The sequence below is a fragment of the Dipodomys ordii genome, unplaced genomic scaffold (genome assembly GCF_000151885.1).
Source record: "Dipodomys ordii isolate 6190 unplaced genomic scaffold, Dord_2.0 Scaffold72, whole genome shotgun sequence".
Taxonomy (NCBI): domain Eukaryota; kingdom Metazoa; phylum Chordata; class Mammalia; order Rodentia; family Heteromyidae; genus Dipodomys; species Dipodomys ordii.
Window position 1 is genome coordinate 4,215,736 of NW_012267288.1, and position 17,402 is coordinate 4,233,137.

Sequence of the window (17,402 nt, forward strand, 5' to 3'; positions counted from 1 at the left end):
ATGTTCAGGAATTAGGTCTGTTTACAGTCACCAAAGTGCTATGTTTATCTTTGTTCTGTATTATCTGCTATACACTGTGGAGCATATAACAGCAAGAATATGTTAGCATATATCTAAACCAGGATCCCACAAATCTGAAAATATATACCAAATTAACTTTTATTTTTCTGTTGAGTCCTTCTGTAGATTGGATTTTTGTGTTGTTTTTGAGACAGATCTCATTATGTATCCTAGGCTGACTTTGAACTCTTGAATCTTCCTATCTTAGCCCCTTAAATTCTGGGATTACCAGTGTGTACTACCACACTTGGCTTATACTTGACTTTTCAAATGCCTCTGTGAGCCGTAACATATTTAGAACCAATTCATCAACTTTAAGAAACAGTTACAAAATCTTGGCATAAAACAGAGAAATTTGGGGGAAGAAATAGACATAACTTGAGTTTCCTAGATTTGAACTTTATTACTTATTAAGCTCTGTGACCTGCAATGGGCAAAACACAAATTCTTTGAGTTCAGAGTTACTAACCCATATCTACTAATCAGGTAGGACTAAGTGATTTCACATGTTAGAGTACTTTCTTATGACACATTTTAGAATAACTTTAATATTTGTTATTCCAAACTCAGTTTGGGGATGGAAACTCCATAGATACCCTTGAGTTTCTGTGGACCTTGAGTGTGAATTAAGCTATGGCTGTTTTAATAGGTGAATCCTCAATAATAGATACATTTTTATTCCCCCTTTTAAAGAAGATATATAAATCTGTAAACCAACCATACACTAGATGGCAGAAGATCCTTATTATAATTCTGTATTAAGTGACAGGTACACTACTATAAAAAGTTCTTTTTATTGTAAAAATACTGTACAGAGGGGTTACAATTACATGGGGAAGGTAATGAGTCTTATCAAGCATTGTTGCCTCCTCCTTTATTTCCCCTTCTCACTATAAAAGTTCTTTTTTTGTTTGTTTTTTGGGTCCGGTCATGGGGCCTGAACTCTGAGCCTGGGCACTGTCCCTCAGCTCTTCAGCTCAAGGCTAGCACTCTACCACTTCAGCCACAGCACCACTTCCGGCTTTTTTCTTTTTGCTTATGTGGTACTGAGGAATCGAACCCAGGGCCTCATGCATGCAAGGCAAGAGCTCTACCACTGAGCCACCTTTCCAGCCCCCTCACTATAAAAATTCTTAACATCAGTAAAATAGTAATATAACTACTTGTAGCAAATGTAGAGTATTTGAAGGACAAATGAGATGATGTGGGTAAAACATTTTGTAACATATTCATAAACTAACAGCCATATCTTGGCTTTCTGCACTTCAGTTATTTGGTACTTTGCAACTATTCAATAATTATTACTTTTTGTCATTACTGTTTTTGACCTTGTCTCAGGTTTTACTGATGAGTACAGAGCAAACAGGGAAAACAATATTAAAGAGAGTGAAAGGTAGAGAAATAAGGCAATTACTTAAATTGTATGAAAACCATTTGTTATGTATAGCTAAAGTAGCATAAAGGAAATGAAGACTTCATTTGGGCTGAGGCTACAACCTGACTAAGAGTAGGTTTTAATTTGAGTGTGAGTGGCTCACACCTTTGCTACTCAGGGTGCTGAAATCTGAGTATTGCTCAAAGCTAGATGAGAGAAAAATCCTCAAACCTCAGAAAGCCTGAAGGTAGTGGTATGTGTCAAGTGGTAGACCTCTGGCTTGGAGTGAAAAAAGCAAAGCAAGATCACTAATAAGGCCCTTAGTTCAAACCCCAGTACTAAGAAAAAACTAGCAAAAAAAAAAGTGTTAAGATGGAGAAGAGGAACATGTTAGGAAAGAGGAATAGTGTGAGCAGAATTCTAAGAAAGAGGATAGGATAATGTTGTAGAAACCATAAGGACATTCAGATGAGTAAGAAACCTTGTTTTGTTCCTGAAAGTGAAATATGATTAAGAAGTCCTTTCACCTCTGTTGCCATAACTCCAAATTAGCAGAAAGACATATTCTGACATCCTGGTGTTCTTACGTATTTCTTTCTAATGAGTTTTTCCTGTAGGAAGGAGATAGTGATATGTAGGTTCCAGGATTCTCTGGTCATGATAGTGTTCATATTACTGTTTCAGAAATGAGAGTGGGTATCTTAAAAGTTTTACTCTCTTATTATTGCTATGGAAATAGTGAAAAGAAATAGTATATTACTTATGTTTAAGAAATGACCCAGAGAGTAGACAGTTGCAACAATTGAGTTTCATACTTTTTCTTTCTTTTTTGTATTCTTTGGCATTTAAAAATTTAGATCAGAACTGTCATTACTCAGAAATAGAGCAAATATTATTAGAAACCACTTAAATATTTATAAGAAAGGGAAAGAGTAGGGCTCATGCCTGTAATCTAGCACCTCAGGAGGCTGAGATCTGAGTATCAAGGTTAAAAGCCAGCCCTGCAGGAAAGTCCATGAGACGCTTAGCTCAAAAACAAAACAAAACAAAACAAAAAACAGGAGTGGAGCTGTGGCTCAAGTTGTAGAGTGCTAACCTTGAGCAAGAAAAGCCCAGGGACAGCACCTATGCCTTGAGTTCAAGCCCAGGTCCGGCACAAAAAAAAGAAAAAGAAAAAAGAAAGACTTAATAGTTTCAAATCTATAAAACAGACCAGGAGAAGGTAATTACGTATTTATTTTCATTTCTCTACAGTATATACCTAGAAATGTGATGTCTGTCATATAAGTGTTGTTTTAGGAAAATGCCCACTCTTTCAAGGTGACTATTTTTGTTACATTCCCACCAGTAATGTATGAGGGCTCAGTGTTTTCATATCCTGTCAGTACTTGTTTTTGGCTGTCTTTTGACTATAACCAGCCTAGTGAGAGTGAAGTAATAGTTCATCATGATTTTGATTTTCATTTTTATGGTAGTTAATCGTATCTTTTCATATGCTTATTAGGCAGTTCTTTGTCTTTGGGTATCTATTCAAATCTTTTTCTTTTTTTAAATTAAGGTTTTTATTGTGAAAATACTGTACAAAGGGGTTACAGTTACATAAGCAAGGTTATTCAAATCTTTTTCTACTTTTAAATTAGGTGGCTTGCCATTTTGCTGTTGAATATACAGTATACTGCCTGTTATTTTGTAAATACAATTTCACAGGACCATCATGTTCATTTGTTTGTAATTATCTGTAACTACTTTTGTACTATAATGTGAGAGTAAATTGGCTATGGTAAAGGGTTGTATTTTGTAAGACCTAAAGTAGTGTTAATTTGCTCTATCACAAAAAGCTTACTAATACCTTGAAGAGACATTTTTGTAGCCATTCAAACAAGATTAAAGATACAGGAGATCTATTAGAATGAAAATCACACAAAGTACTACTTACCATATGATTTCAACTTTGTAAACTTTATAAATATTTATGTATAAAAAAGACATTAATCAGAAATACTAAATATTAATAGTGATTTTGGGATTATTGGTTTATATTAAAACTAGCTGCTTTAAGAAGAAAATTATATTGTAGAATGTTACATTATAGAGTTTGTGCAGAAGCACTTTGACACATTGGAGATGTATATTGGAGTGCATCTGGAGAACCGAGAGGAAGGAAAAAGACAAAATAGTCAACCGAGAGGGAATAAAGAATTTAGGTATGCAAATTCTGAGAGAATATATTCATTATTAGCTCTGGAAGTAAAGAGGAGGTATTATTGTAAAACTCTTATTTGTATTTATATGTATATGATATATAAACAATGATGAATGAAGAATGGAATGGAAAGAAGATGGGAGAAAAGTGGGTATGGGAAATCTAGGATTAGGATAATGGTGAGGAAGAACAGGAAAATTTATGCTCAGAAATGTGCCTTATGATTTGTCTTTGCCTTTGTATGTTAAACTTTTATTGCTTGTTTTTTTTCCAGTCAACTTAACTTTCTCTTGGAACCAGTTTGTCAAGTATATAAGCTACAGAAACTTACTATAAATTTTATTTTTCTAGGCTCGTGTTGATTGGTTCACATTATTTAATCTAAGAAATATGCTTATTTTTAAATCAAGTAAACTTCTTTAATACAATGGTAACAAGTTTGTGTAATAACCCAGTATGGTTTTACTACAATAGGTATCATATAGGAGAATATTTTAAATAAAGAAGATTTCATTTGACATTATTTATGGATAATTGATATTAAGAGCTTCAGAAAGCTAAGTATTGAATATAATTGAAGGAAGTATGGTTATAACATAATTGAATGATTTTTTAAATACATGTTTTACTTGTGTCATTCACTATAATTTTAGAAAGTATTTCACTGTCATTAAAATCTTAATTTTCTTAAATGTCATTAGAAAATTTTAGTGTATATTCTCTATTTATAAATAAGAACCAATATATTTTTCTTCCTCATTTACATAAGATCTTTGGAGTTGATGTCTCATACTTTTATGTAGTCATTGGAAGAAAGTAAAAATGAAGGAAAATAATTATGTTGAAAGTAGAGATTGAATATCTTTTTTCTCTATTGTAAATAGAAATGAATGGTTATGATTGTGTGTGTGTGTATGTGTGTATGTATGTATGTATGTATGTATGTATGTATAATGGAGTTTGAACTCAGGGCCTTACACTTTCACTTGGCTTTTTGGCTCAAAGCTGGTACTCTACTATTTGAGCCACTACTTAGCACCTAGGTTTTTGCTGGTTAAAATAAGAGTCTCACCAACTTTTCTGCCCAGGCTGGCTTTGACCCACCAACTTCAGATCTCAGCCTTCAGAGTAACTAGGATTATAGGCATGAGCCACCAGCAACTAAGCCAATTTTACAAATTTTAAATGTTACTGACTCCTTTAGTGACTTGAAAGGGGTTTGACTAAGATATTTTCTGATATTGGTAAATTCTATTTTTTTTGAAAATTTTAGTGAATTAAATAGTACTGTATCATTAAACATAACAGATATAACTTGAAGCACTATAGTTTTTCTTCTAAATTTGTTAGAATGTTTGTGGATTAAATTAACTATTGACCTATAGTAAGTGAATTGTTTTTATAAAATTTTCAGTATAAGTGACTGAATATTTATAAAAAGAGTTTTGAAACATGCATGCTAAGATTATAAATTTATTTTATTAAATAAAAAGAAAAGCTGTCTCGAGATAACCTAAATTTTAAGTTTTCACTTTACACTTTTTTTATGATGAGGTTGATATTGTTACTAGCTTTTGTTATATTCATATATGAATGTGTCTTATATTGTAAATAATATTAATTTTATAGATTCTAAGTTCAAGGATGATTGCTAATGTTTATTTTTTGGTTTATGTACTTAATCTTTCTTTCCATGTATGTAATAAACGATAGAGATATTTTTAATGATTAACATCTGAGTGTTAATAGCTGATTTCCTTTGAATAGCCATCTGTTATTTTCTCAGTGCCATTGCTATTTAAAGTTTCCTTCCAAAAAGGGACAGTGATCAAGTCATTTCTCTGTGTTGATAATTACCATAATGAATTATTGGATATTTTTCTGATTCCCTATTGCCCGTGGTCCCTTTATTGCTTTGTATCTTTATGAATAGATTCTTTGTGTTCTATTTATTTGAAATGTTTCTAAAAGGGTGAATTGATGTTAGTGCTATGTTAGGAAAAACTATATGGGAAGAAATATTTATTTAAAAATATCATTTGGTGAAGAAAAGGATGGGAAATACAGTAATAATATTCAGTACATATATGTAAAATGGAACTAGGAAAATTGAAGGAATGGGTGGGCTTCGGAAAAATGCAGGTGATATGAAAGGGGCGACATTGATTAAGATGTGTTGTACTTATAAAGATAGTAAACAGGGGCTGGGAAAGTGGCTCAGTGGTAGATTGCTTGCCTTACATGCATGAGGCCCTGAGTTCAATTCCTCAGCACCACATAAGCAGAAAAAGCCAGAAATGGTGCTGTGGCTCAAGTGGTAGAGCACTAGCCTTGAAGAGCTGAGGGGCAGTGCCCAGGCTCAGAGTTCAGGCCCCATGACCAACCCCCCCCCCAAAAAAAAGGATAATAAACAGATAATTTTAAAAAGTTAAATTTTTTTAAAAAGTATTCATTTTAAGGAGATATCTAATTATATAAAAATTATTTTGTATGCCTTGCTGTTGTATTGAATTAACAAGTTTCTTGAAGTTTGTTCTTTTTGAGAAAGAGTACTAGATAATTTCATAAATTTCAGCAGTCACTGCTTTTCATAAACATTCTATATGGTATTTTATATGGTGATACTTCCATATGACTAGTTATTTCTAATGGTCCTTTGTTCCTTTGGCTTGAACTCAGTGCCAGGGTGCTGTTCTTGAGCTTTTTTGTTAAGCTAGTACTCTATCGCTTGAGCCATAGCTTCACTTCTTTTTTTGGCGATTAATTGGAAATAAGATTCTTTCCTACTTTCCTGCCTGGCCTGGCTTCTAATAACTATCCTCAGACCTCAGGCTTCTGAACAGCTAGGACTTTAGACATGAGCCATTGGTACCCTACCCATAATCATGTTTTTAAGTGCTAGTATTATAAATTGAATTATAAGTAAAGAATGTGGAAAATTCAGAATGGATGCAGAAGAAACTGAGATGTTTAAAATACAAACAGAAACATCTGATCCCTTATGTATTCTTACATCTGTGCTTAGTATATGATGTACCTGTAGTCAAACTTATTTCAGATAGAACTAGGAAACTATTAAGAGTTTAATAGTACTTTAAAGCTTTGGTGTATAAATGATATCATTAGAAGAATAAGGAAGTATATTTGGTATACTTTGGGTCTAATGAAGTAGAATCTAAGATGTAAAATAAATTAATAAACATAATCTGAATTTCTGTGATAATCATTCTATCAGTCATTAAAACTTATTTTCTTTAAAGAATGTTCATAATGCTTTTATAATGTGTTTTCTACAAGGTCAAAGGAAATAGACTGGCAACCTTATTTTACAACACGCATTGTAGATGATTTTGGCACACACCTGCGAGTATTCAGAAAGGCTCAACAGAAAGTAACAGAGAAAGATGATCAAGTAAAAGGTAATACTTCCATTCTGTGTGAAACAGGATTTAAAAAATATGTTGTATCACTTTGTGTATCATTAATTATTTCTTAATTATTTCTTTTTCCAGGTACAGCTGAAGACCTTGTAGATACCTTCTTTGAAGTTGAAGTTGAAATGGAGAAGGAAGTTTGCCGTGACCTAGTGTGCACTTCTCCCAAAGATGAAGAAGGTTTTCTTTTTAATATAACTCTTTTGAGAACAGTAACAGGTTAAACACAAAATAGCAGAACAGATCTAAAGGGAAATTATTCTTACACAAGACAGATAACATAGTGAAGACATTATTCGTTTTACTTTTAACTCAAAGTTTCTACGTTCTTTTTTTTAACTATACAAAGAGAACACTTTATAATTAAGCACATCACAAAGTATTTCTTTTTTCCTTGAACTTACTAGTTTTGCTTTAGGAGTCTAAGAGAATGATTAAATGATTTTAAATAAAATATATAGATTCCAGTGGACATTGACTTGTCTTTTCTTTTTAAAAAGTTAGCAGGTTTCAGTCAAGGCTCTTCAGTTTTTTTGTTGTTTGTTTTGCCAGTCTTTGGGCTTGAACTAGGTAGGCCTGGGCACTGTCCCTGATCTTCTTTTTTTTTTTTCGTTTTCTTTTTTTTTTTCTCAAGGCTAGTGCTCTACCACTTGAGCCACAACATTTCTTCTGGCTTTTTCTGTGATTCATTGGAGATAAGAGTCTCATGGACTTTCCTGCTCTGGGCTGGCTTGGAACCATGATCTTCAAATCGTAGCCTCCTGAGTAGCAAGGATTATAGGTGTGAGCCACTAGCATCTGGATAGAAGCTCTTCAATTTTATATTACATCTTTTCTAATTTTGAAAAAGTGCTGAACTTTCTTTTTTGATATTCTTTTCTCATTTTACATTTTATTATAAAATTTAGTTGCTTTGTTGTTGTTACCTGTGCTTACTTACAGTGGAACTTGAAACAAGGTCCTCATACTGTTATTCTTCAGCTTGCTTTATGGTTAGCAAGCTGTATCACTCGAGCCATGCCTCCAGTCCAGCATTTTGCATGTTATTTGGAAACGATGTCTCAAGGGCTTTTCTTTCCTGGTTGGCTTCAAATCATGATAGTCTAGGTCTCAGCCTCCAGCATAGTTAGAATTACAGTGTAAGCCACTAGTGCCTGGCTAAAATTCAATTTTTAATTGCTGCTTTATTTTCATTATTATTAAATTATAGTTTAAGAAGTAAATATAAAGATGTGCAGTACTTTTATGTTATGTTACATCATCTTTTATCAATAGAATAAAAGAAAGGTACTCTTTCTTTGTTCTTTCCTGCAGAGGTAGATTCTTTTTTTTTTGTTCCCCCTTGAAAAAGATTCAGTTTTCAGTGCACGAATAACTTCTAAATATGCAAAGTTAATTAATACATGGTAAATGTAGAAAATACATGGAATATCTACATGTGTTTTGGAGAAAAATGTAATCAGAATTTGTCATTATTCAAACACTGGTTAAAACTTAGAAAAATTTAAAAAGTATTAGTAATTTGATTAGTGAATAATAGCTACTTAGAAAACTGTGGAGTAATTTTTATTGAATGTATTGATTACTAAAATAATAAGCTATGTAACCAGGGAATAAATTATTCCTAACATTTTTCTGTTTCTTAGGAGTAAGTGAGTATTCGATTTTCTTAACTTATTACAGCTACTTTCTCTGTTTTCAGCGTTCCTAAGAGATTTGTGTGAGGTCTTATTATATTTATTGCTACCTCCTGGAGATTTCCAGAACAAGATCATGCGCTATTTTGTCAGGGTAAGTATAAACTTATACTAGATAATGACTATATTAAAAGTAGTAGGTAGTTCTCACAGTTTTCAGCCTTAAGACCCTGAGGAACTCTTAAAATTTGTTGAAGACCTCAAAGAGCTTTTGTTTCTTTAGATTCTCTTTGTAATATATATGTATTAAAAGAAAAAGGCACAAGATTATTTATGCATATATTCCATTAGTTGATAGATATATGATATCATACCATCATGTTCCTTTTTAAAAAGTCTTACTATTAGCTTGTGAGAGAAATATGGTTTGACTCAGTTAATTGATCTGAGAGGATCTTGGAGGACTTTTTTTTCCCTCAGAGATTTCTGGTTTATAATTTAAGAACCATCTGACTTAAGTTAGTTGCTTGGATTTTTTGGTTTTAACAAAAGTATACTTAAAAAAATTTCATTAGTACTAAAAATTTAGATAAATTAGGCTAGATAAAGTAAAATCTCTGAACAGAAACTTCAAACTAAAACCTACGCAGCCAAGATTGTGCTTTTTACACCAGAATATAAGTTTATTAAAAGTAGTAATCTTGAATTCTGTTCTTTTAGTGTTTACCTTTTAGAGTACAACTGTGTGTAAATGTAAAAGAGTAAATTTAAATTTGGCTGCTTGTTATGGTTGAGAAATGCTGTCTGTTTGTCTTTATCTTGGTTGAATGGATAAAATAAAAAAAGTTATTTAACATTGAAAGCTTGTCATTTTTGTAGTCTTTCTTCCTATAGTGGATACCAATTCCCAGTTTGCTTTTATGTATGTTATCACACACAATTTTCTAACATTTACCTATCTTGAATTAGTGTACTTCTCATTAGGTTAATGGCAGTTAAGTGAAATAAGTAGAAATTGCTTTGTTTTTATATAGTGCTATATTAACTATAGTCATTATCAAAGGTGGTAATACCTGGTGTGTCTACCATTAGGTTTGCATCTACTATATGCTTGGCTGCTTCTGCTTCTGCTAAACTGTTCCAAGTTTTTCCATAAGCATTCCTCTTGCTCATTCATTCTTGTGGCTTTAAACACTATCGATATACTAATGAGTTTTAAGTTTAAAACCTTAGTTCAAACTTTCCTTCTGAACTCTAGGCTACTGTGATTAGATATTAGGTGTCTCCTTGAGATTACTACTTGAAATTGTAACTTTTAAATGTCCAAAATTGAAATAATATTGCCTGTATAACTTTTCTGTCTTTTCTGCATCTTTGTGAGTAATGTGACCATTGAGTGAAATGTTTAAATCCGGAGTCCTTCTAGAGGCTTAGAAAGCCCTATGTGATAGAGCTTTTATCTTTCTAGCCTTTAGGAATGCCATGTAAGCTGGGTGCTGGTGGATCATGCCAATAATCCTAGCTTCTTGGCAGAGTGAGATCTGAGTATCAGAGTTCAAAGCCAGCCCTGGCAAGAAAGTCCATGAGACTTTTTTTTTTTGGTCGGTCGTTGGACTTGAACTCTGGGCTTGGGTGCTGTCCCTCAGCTCTTCAGCTTAAGGCTAGCGCTCTACCACTTGAGCTACCACTTGAGCCACAGCGCCACTTCCAGTTTTCTGAGTGGCTTATTGAAGATAAGAGTCTCAGAGACTTTCCTGCTCGGGATGGCTTTGAACCTCGATCTTCAGATCTCAGCTTCCTGAGTAGCTAGGATTAAAGGCATGAGCTACCAGCGCCTGGCTTCCATGAAACTCTTATCTCCAAAAAATTACTCAGGACAAGTTGAAAGCAGCACTGTGGCTGAAGTGGTAGAACACTATTCTTGAGCACAAAGAAGTTCAAGGACAGTGCCCAGGTCCTGAGTTCAAGTCCCAGGACCAGCAAGGGGAAAAAAGAGAGACAGAGACAGAATCAGACAGAGAAACAGAGCCAGAGAGAGAGAGAGAGAGAGAGAGAATGAATGTCATAGAGTATCAGATTAATCTAGAGTTGCATAATGGTTAAAATGATAGAAGATTTTTATTTCAGAAACAGTTCTAGTGAAAGAAATGAAACTTTAGTATAGATCTAGGCTTGATTTGGAATTCAGTAACAATTACAGATTATAGCGCAGGAACAGGGTAAATGTAAAGCTACTAGGAGGCATGTGAAGGAGAGACTACTAAAAAAAGTTAATACTTACCCCTCAGTAGATGAATGGATCAAGAAAATGTGGTATATATACACAATGGAATTCTATGCCCCCATCAGAAAGAATGACATTGCCCCATTTGTTAGGAAATGGAAAAACTTGGAAAAAATTATATTAAGTGAAGTAAGCCAGGCCCAAAGAAACATAGGTCCCATGGTTTCCCTTATATGCAATATCTAGTATATGTATGAGTCAAGCGGAAAAGGTCAGATAATGTGATGTCAGGAAAATGAACCCTTAGGTATGTATTTTAATGTTTTTTTCTTTCATGCATGTGTTTGTAACGCATTTATAAGATTATCTCTTTGCTGCTTTGTATGTCCCTCCCCCACAGTATAACCCCTGCTTTCACTATATTTGATGTCAGTATAACTTGTGGAGGAGATGGGGAAAAACCAGTTGTTTAAGGATACAGGTGGACCTGTTGCAACAATGAGAAGTGCAAGTTGTCATGTCCGAAATGAGCTTTACAATGTCGGTGGGGGGTGGTGGGGGGAGGGGGGAACGAGAAGGATTGGGATTGGGGAGGAGTGGGGAGGCTGAGAAGGGATGGGAAGGGTAAACAAAGGAGGAGGCTGCAATGCTTGGTAAGAAATGTACGCATTATCCTGCCCATGTAATTGTAACCCCTCTGTACAGTATGTTCACAAATAAAATTAAATTAAAAAAAAGTTAATACTAATCTTGTGAAAAGTAGACCAGAGTGATGAGATATTAAGAGTGGGGATGAACAACTTGATCACATAGAGGCTTTGAGAGTTTTGGCTAGAGATAATTTGACAGGATTCATGCTAAAATATGTCATGCAATGAGAAGCCAAATGTGGAAGGTCCAAGCCTAAATGGGAGGAGGCCTTAGAGTGGCTCTAAAGTTTGGTCTTTGTAAGTAGTTACTTATTATAAAGCCACCCTAATTTTCTACCCCAAGCCAGTTTCCTCCTACTTACTACAGAGCTGTCTCATTACTTTACCTTTAGCTTAGAATGTTTCTTCCTTTTTTTTTTTTGTGAGATAGTAGTCATTTCTCTTATGATACTAACATCATTTCCTCAGAGATTCCTTCCTTACCTCTAAGTCATAAACTCCTTTATAATTCCATATTTCTGTGAATGCTACCCAGTTTTTTTCTTTCATAGCATTTGCCCTATTTAAAGTGAAAATTTTGTTCTTATGTTTAATTACTTGATAACTTTCTTTAAAATGCATTACAAATTCCTTGAGGGTAGGGTATATGTATATTATCATTATATACCTAGTGGCTAACATAGTACCTGGCTCATAGCAAGTACTAAATCAGAGAGGCTCAGTTGTAATTCTGGAGGGACAAACCCATTGGCCTGCTTACTAGTTGTTATGCAGATGTTACTGTAACTCTTAAAGAATTAATCTGACTCTCAAGAGCCATGAACGAAGAACTAGCTTGTTACATGAACTGTTTAAAATAAGTAGGAATATAATGAGCAATTTTTTCAAGTCTATTTGAATATTGAGTGCTACATTCAGTAGATCAGTTTTTGTTTTTCTCAGTTGATACTTCTTGATCAGTTTTGTCAGTAATTAAGTACAAGTTTCCCAAGACATTTTTGTTTAGATGAAATAACAGAAAGAAGAGCTCTTATGTGGGTTATTTGTATAGATTATATAAATCACTGAGGTAATTGTGAGTTAATCTCTCTACTTTATTGCTATTACTATGTTATTCATTTAAAAATATATAGCTTTGATTAGTTTATTCCTTGCAGGCCCCTATATTGACAGCTGGTGCTATCTTGTAGAAACTGGGATCTTAAAGCAAGAATTAACATGGAAATGGTACTTACTATGGAATAAATTTAAAAAATTAAAAAAATAAAGAGTTCATTAGAATCTGTTCAGAAATTGTAGGTAAATGAATAGTCCGCCCCTAACCAGACCTTTGCTGAGGCATATTAGGAGATCAAAGTTTAGACAGATTCACAAAGTATATTAACACAAAATTCTTTCCAATGATTTTTTTGCATTTTGAAAAGAAACTTTTGAAAAACAGTTGAGTGTGTGAATTTTTTCCTTTCAGAGTACATTTTAAAATTTAATCATGTGTAGCCAGAGATATAATTTGCAGGAAGAATTTGGTAGATTAATGTAGTTATAATAAGAGACTAAAGTTAACCTTGTAAGATGCAGTTCTTGGTAATTTTTGAATGTATTTTGAAACATTCCTGAAAGTTAATATGCTTTCATTACTACTAATATTAATAATGACTGTTGAATTAATATGTGATTCACTACTAATATTTAATATATTTTTTCAGATATTAATTCACTGTCATACATTCTATGAACTGACGTAAGAAAATCATCCAAATAAATTAGAGACCTGGTAAAGTGGGACATATTGATTTTGTACTTAGAAAAGTAAAACATCTTATTAATTTTATGATTTAGCCTCTCTAAACTGCTTGAGAAATTATATTTTATAAATTTAAATATAAATTTAAAATTAGATTTAGGCATTAAATTTAGATTTTAATTAAACATTAATACCACATGAGAACAGAGTTAATTTTATTGTCAAGGTGACGTACATGGGGTTACAGTTACATATGTAATGTAGTGAGTACACTTATTGTCAAACTTCTTACCCCCTCCCTTACTTTTCTTCCATTTTCTGCAATCTGTTTTTTATATTTAACATTTTATTAGGGAAAAATGTCTAAGATAGTAGTCGTGTACTAGAGCAATATAAGATGTACAATAATATTGAAAATAAGTGATAAATGCTAGTAATGCAGGTCAGAATATATTTTAGACATGTTAACTAAAAGAGTCCTGATGAGCTAATCATGTTCATTTAAAAGCATAATCAACTCTATAGTAAGACCTTAAAAGAAAGGCAGGAATTTATTAGCTTGAAATGGTATCATTAACTTAAAAAAATAAAAAGGTACATTTTAAAGAGCTAAAGTAGCTTATTTTAAACTTTTATATTAGGAAAAAAATACAAGGGACTTATATGCTAACTACTATAGTTATTTCTTCCCTTGAAGTAAACATGATTGTAAAATTGGTATGTATCCTTTTTTTTTTTTTTTTAAGTATTTCTTTATTTTATTGTTGATCATGGGTCTTGAACTCTGGGCATAGGTGCTGTCCTTCAACTCTTCAGCTCAAGGCTAGTGCTGTACCACTTGAGCCACAGTACCACTTCTGGTTTTCTAGTGGTTAATTGGAGATAAGAGTCTGTCTTTGAACCGCGATCCTCGGATGAGAGCCTCCTGAGTAGCTAAGATTGCAGGCATTAGCCACCAGCACCCAGCTTTTTCTTTGTTTTTATATTTGAATGTAGATGTAAATCTACATTAAATGCTGAATGTTTAGACATGATATGTTTAGAGATTTATCTTTTTTTTAAATTGACAAATAGTTGTCAGTGGAGATGTGTCCCAAGTGGAAATATGTATAGCTTTATCTCATTTAACAGATACAATAGCTCATCTCTTTTATAAGACTGCACTGATTATCATATTTTAGTTTCATATATATATATATATCATAACCATGTTATGTAACATCATTGTTAGGATGTTTGGACTTGAGAAATATGTTGGGTTAAATTTGTCTTCTTTACAATTTAGGAAATCCTTGCACGAGGAATTCTTCTTCCATTAATAAATCAACTCAGTGATCCTGATTATATTAATCAGTATGTTATATGGATGGTAAGTAGTTTCCTTTTAAAGTTCCAACTCTTTTTTGAAAGTATGGTTAATGTAAAAATTCAGTTTGGTGATCAGAAGGTCAAGCAACAATTTATAAGCAACTATATACATATACATGTATACACATACACACACATACATTTCCAATATATCTTCTTGTTGAATGTGCTATCTAAATTTTCCACAAGACGTTCATTGGTTATCTTCCTTCCTGTCTGGGTACTTGCACTATTTAAAAATAGACTATTTTACTTCCTGTGTTCACAGATACTGTGTACTGAGCCTCAGATTACACTCCTTCGCATATAAAACAGCAATATATATAGTCCAAAAATCTATGAGAACACCAGAAAGCAGTTATGAAATGTTGGTTCCCCGGCAGTCTTTAAGCCAAGCCAAGTATACCTGCATTGAAACTAGTAAGGAAAGCTATTTCATTTCAGTTGTGTCAGCTTATTTCACTAAGGTGGCACCAGTGACTACTGATCAGAAGGGAAACTCCAACTTGTAGCTTGTCTGCTCTGGCTTTTCAGGGGTGTGCCCAAAGGACTGGTTTCTCTCTCTTCTGATTTAGGACTGCTGATGAGAAGAAACAGGTGTACTTTGGGGTGCCTGAGACCACAGAGGACAGAAAAAAGTTTAATAGCTTGTGGTAGTGTCAGAGAACCTGAAATACTTCAGAGAGAAGCAAATAAACCTCACTGTGTTTGGTCAGCTCTTGACTTCTGGCATGAGAGGGAAAGACAAGTAGAACTTTGTTCTAGTACTTTGGGTCTTCATGTGGAGGATTCCTTAGGTAGTGTTTTCTATCTCTTTTGAATTGGGAAACTGTTGAAAATACCTTGAATGCCTGAGTTCTACCAAGAACACAGGAACTCAGCAGTTTCATTTTTGTTTTTGCAATACTTCTACAGACAAGACATGTGAAGGAGCAAGGATGATCAGCTCCTAGAAAAGAAACTCAAAGGGAAATTACACACAGAATCCCAGAAAAGGTACAATCCTAAAAAAGGTTGGAGCCATGCCTAGATTTGTACCCAGGCTGATTAGTGAAGATCTTTGTCTGGGTGAAACAGCTTTGTAAAATCTGTTTTTTCAAGTGTAAAAATTACAAGAAAACAGAAAGTGAACAAAAAGGCCAAATACAGGCATTTACTTAAGGCTAGTTAAGGGTAAACCTTTGTGAGACTCCATGTCAACCAACAAGCCATGTGTGGTTCACATCTGAGAGGATAACAGTCTGAGGCTAGTCCTGGGCAAGTATGCAAAAAGCAAAATAAAGCAGTGGGGGTTTTAGAGTAAAAGTCTGGGCTGTGGAGAGAGAGAGCAAGAGAAAGAGGGAGGGAGGGAGGGAAAGGGGAAAAGGGAGGAGAGGGAGTAGGGGGGACAAAGAAGGGGAGAGGAAGGAGAAGATTTGGAAAGGGAGAGAAATGTGAGAGAGAGAATGAACTTAAGAAGCCCTGAGTTTAGATCCTGGTACCTTCACTAGAAACAAAATATGGCAGGGGAGATAAAAAGAGAGAGGGGGAAAAAGAGGGAAAAAAAGAGTGAAGGCAGAAGGGAGGGAATGAAGGAAAGAGTGAACCAAATAATTATCTTGGGACTAATCTATGGAAACCTTAAACTAAAAACAGATAAATGTAATCAAGAGAATGATCATGAATAAAATTGAGAATATCAATAAAGAAATAAAAGAATAAAAGAATCCAAATTCTGGAACAGAAAAATATAATTTAAAATTCACTAGAGTAGATCAGTAATAGTCTTGACTAAGAGTAAATCAGTGAACTTGAACATTGCCTTTTTTAAATTATTTAATTACAGCAGCAAAAAATATAGGTATTAAGTGAAGAAATTAAAGTTTAAGAAACAGAAAAAGATATCCTAATGTGAAATAATATGTGTATTATTAGAATCCTAGAATAAGTTATGAGTAGAATGTGTAGGCAGTTGTTCCACTGGGCTTAAATTTCTCACATCTAAGGAAGGAAATGTAGGAAAATATACATTCAAATTCAAAAATTCAAAGAGCTATCTAGGATAAAGCCAAAGATGACCATAAGCCAAAGAATTTTGAAAGCAACGAGAAAAAAAAATTCTCTTGTTAAGTAGCACTTAAAAGACTGTCAGCAGATAAAACATGAAGAAAATATATAGGGAAAGTATTCGGCATTTGACTGATTTCTTGACTTGATACCCAAAACTGGTGCAGCACATGCAAAAATAGACAGTAGGTAGAGGCTAAAAAGCTATCTGCAAAGAAAACTGTAACCAGAATGTTGAAAAGGAAACCAACCTGTGGAACTGGAGAAAGTATTTGTAAGCCATATAACTGACTATGAATGAATATTCAGCACATATAAAGAACTAGAAGTTGAACAAGAGTGCAGAAAAACCATCAGTTTTTAAAGTGGCCCATTCTTGAAGAGAAGTTTTTCATAATTAATTTACTTTCTTATCTTAAATTTATATTTTTATGTCTAATTTTGGAAACTCATGTTCTTTGCTGTTGATCTCTTATATAAATATTGTACTTGGCCGGGCGCTGGTGGCTCACGCCTGTAATCCTAGCTACTCAGGAGGCTGAGATCTGAGGATTGTGGTTCAAAACCAGCCCGGGCAGGAGAGACCTTGAGACTCCTATCTCCAGTAAACCACCAGAAAACCGGAAGTGGTGCTGTAGCTCAAGTGGTAGAGCGCTCGCCT

The 17,402-nt window shown here is 33.7% G+C and overlaps 1 protein-coding gene across 1 annotated transcript in view; it reads left to right on the top strand.

Moving 5' to 3' along the window:
* The window catches only part of Snx13 (sorting nexin 13), a 124,309-nt gene that overhangs the window by 44,135 nt on the left and 62,772 nt on the right, over positions 1-17,402 (top strand). The window contains exons 6-9 of the mRNA XM_013023987.1: positions 6,936-7,057; positions 7,151-7,252; positions 8,775-8,863; positions 14,613-14,774. Coding sequence (XP_012879441.1) covers positions 6,936-7,057; positions 7,151-7,252; positions 8,775-8,863; positions 14,613-14,774 — 475 coding nt within the window. The remainder of the gene's footprint in view (positions 1-6,935; positions 7,058-7,150; positions 7,253-8,774; positions 8,864-14,612; positions 14,775-17,402) is intronic.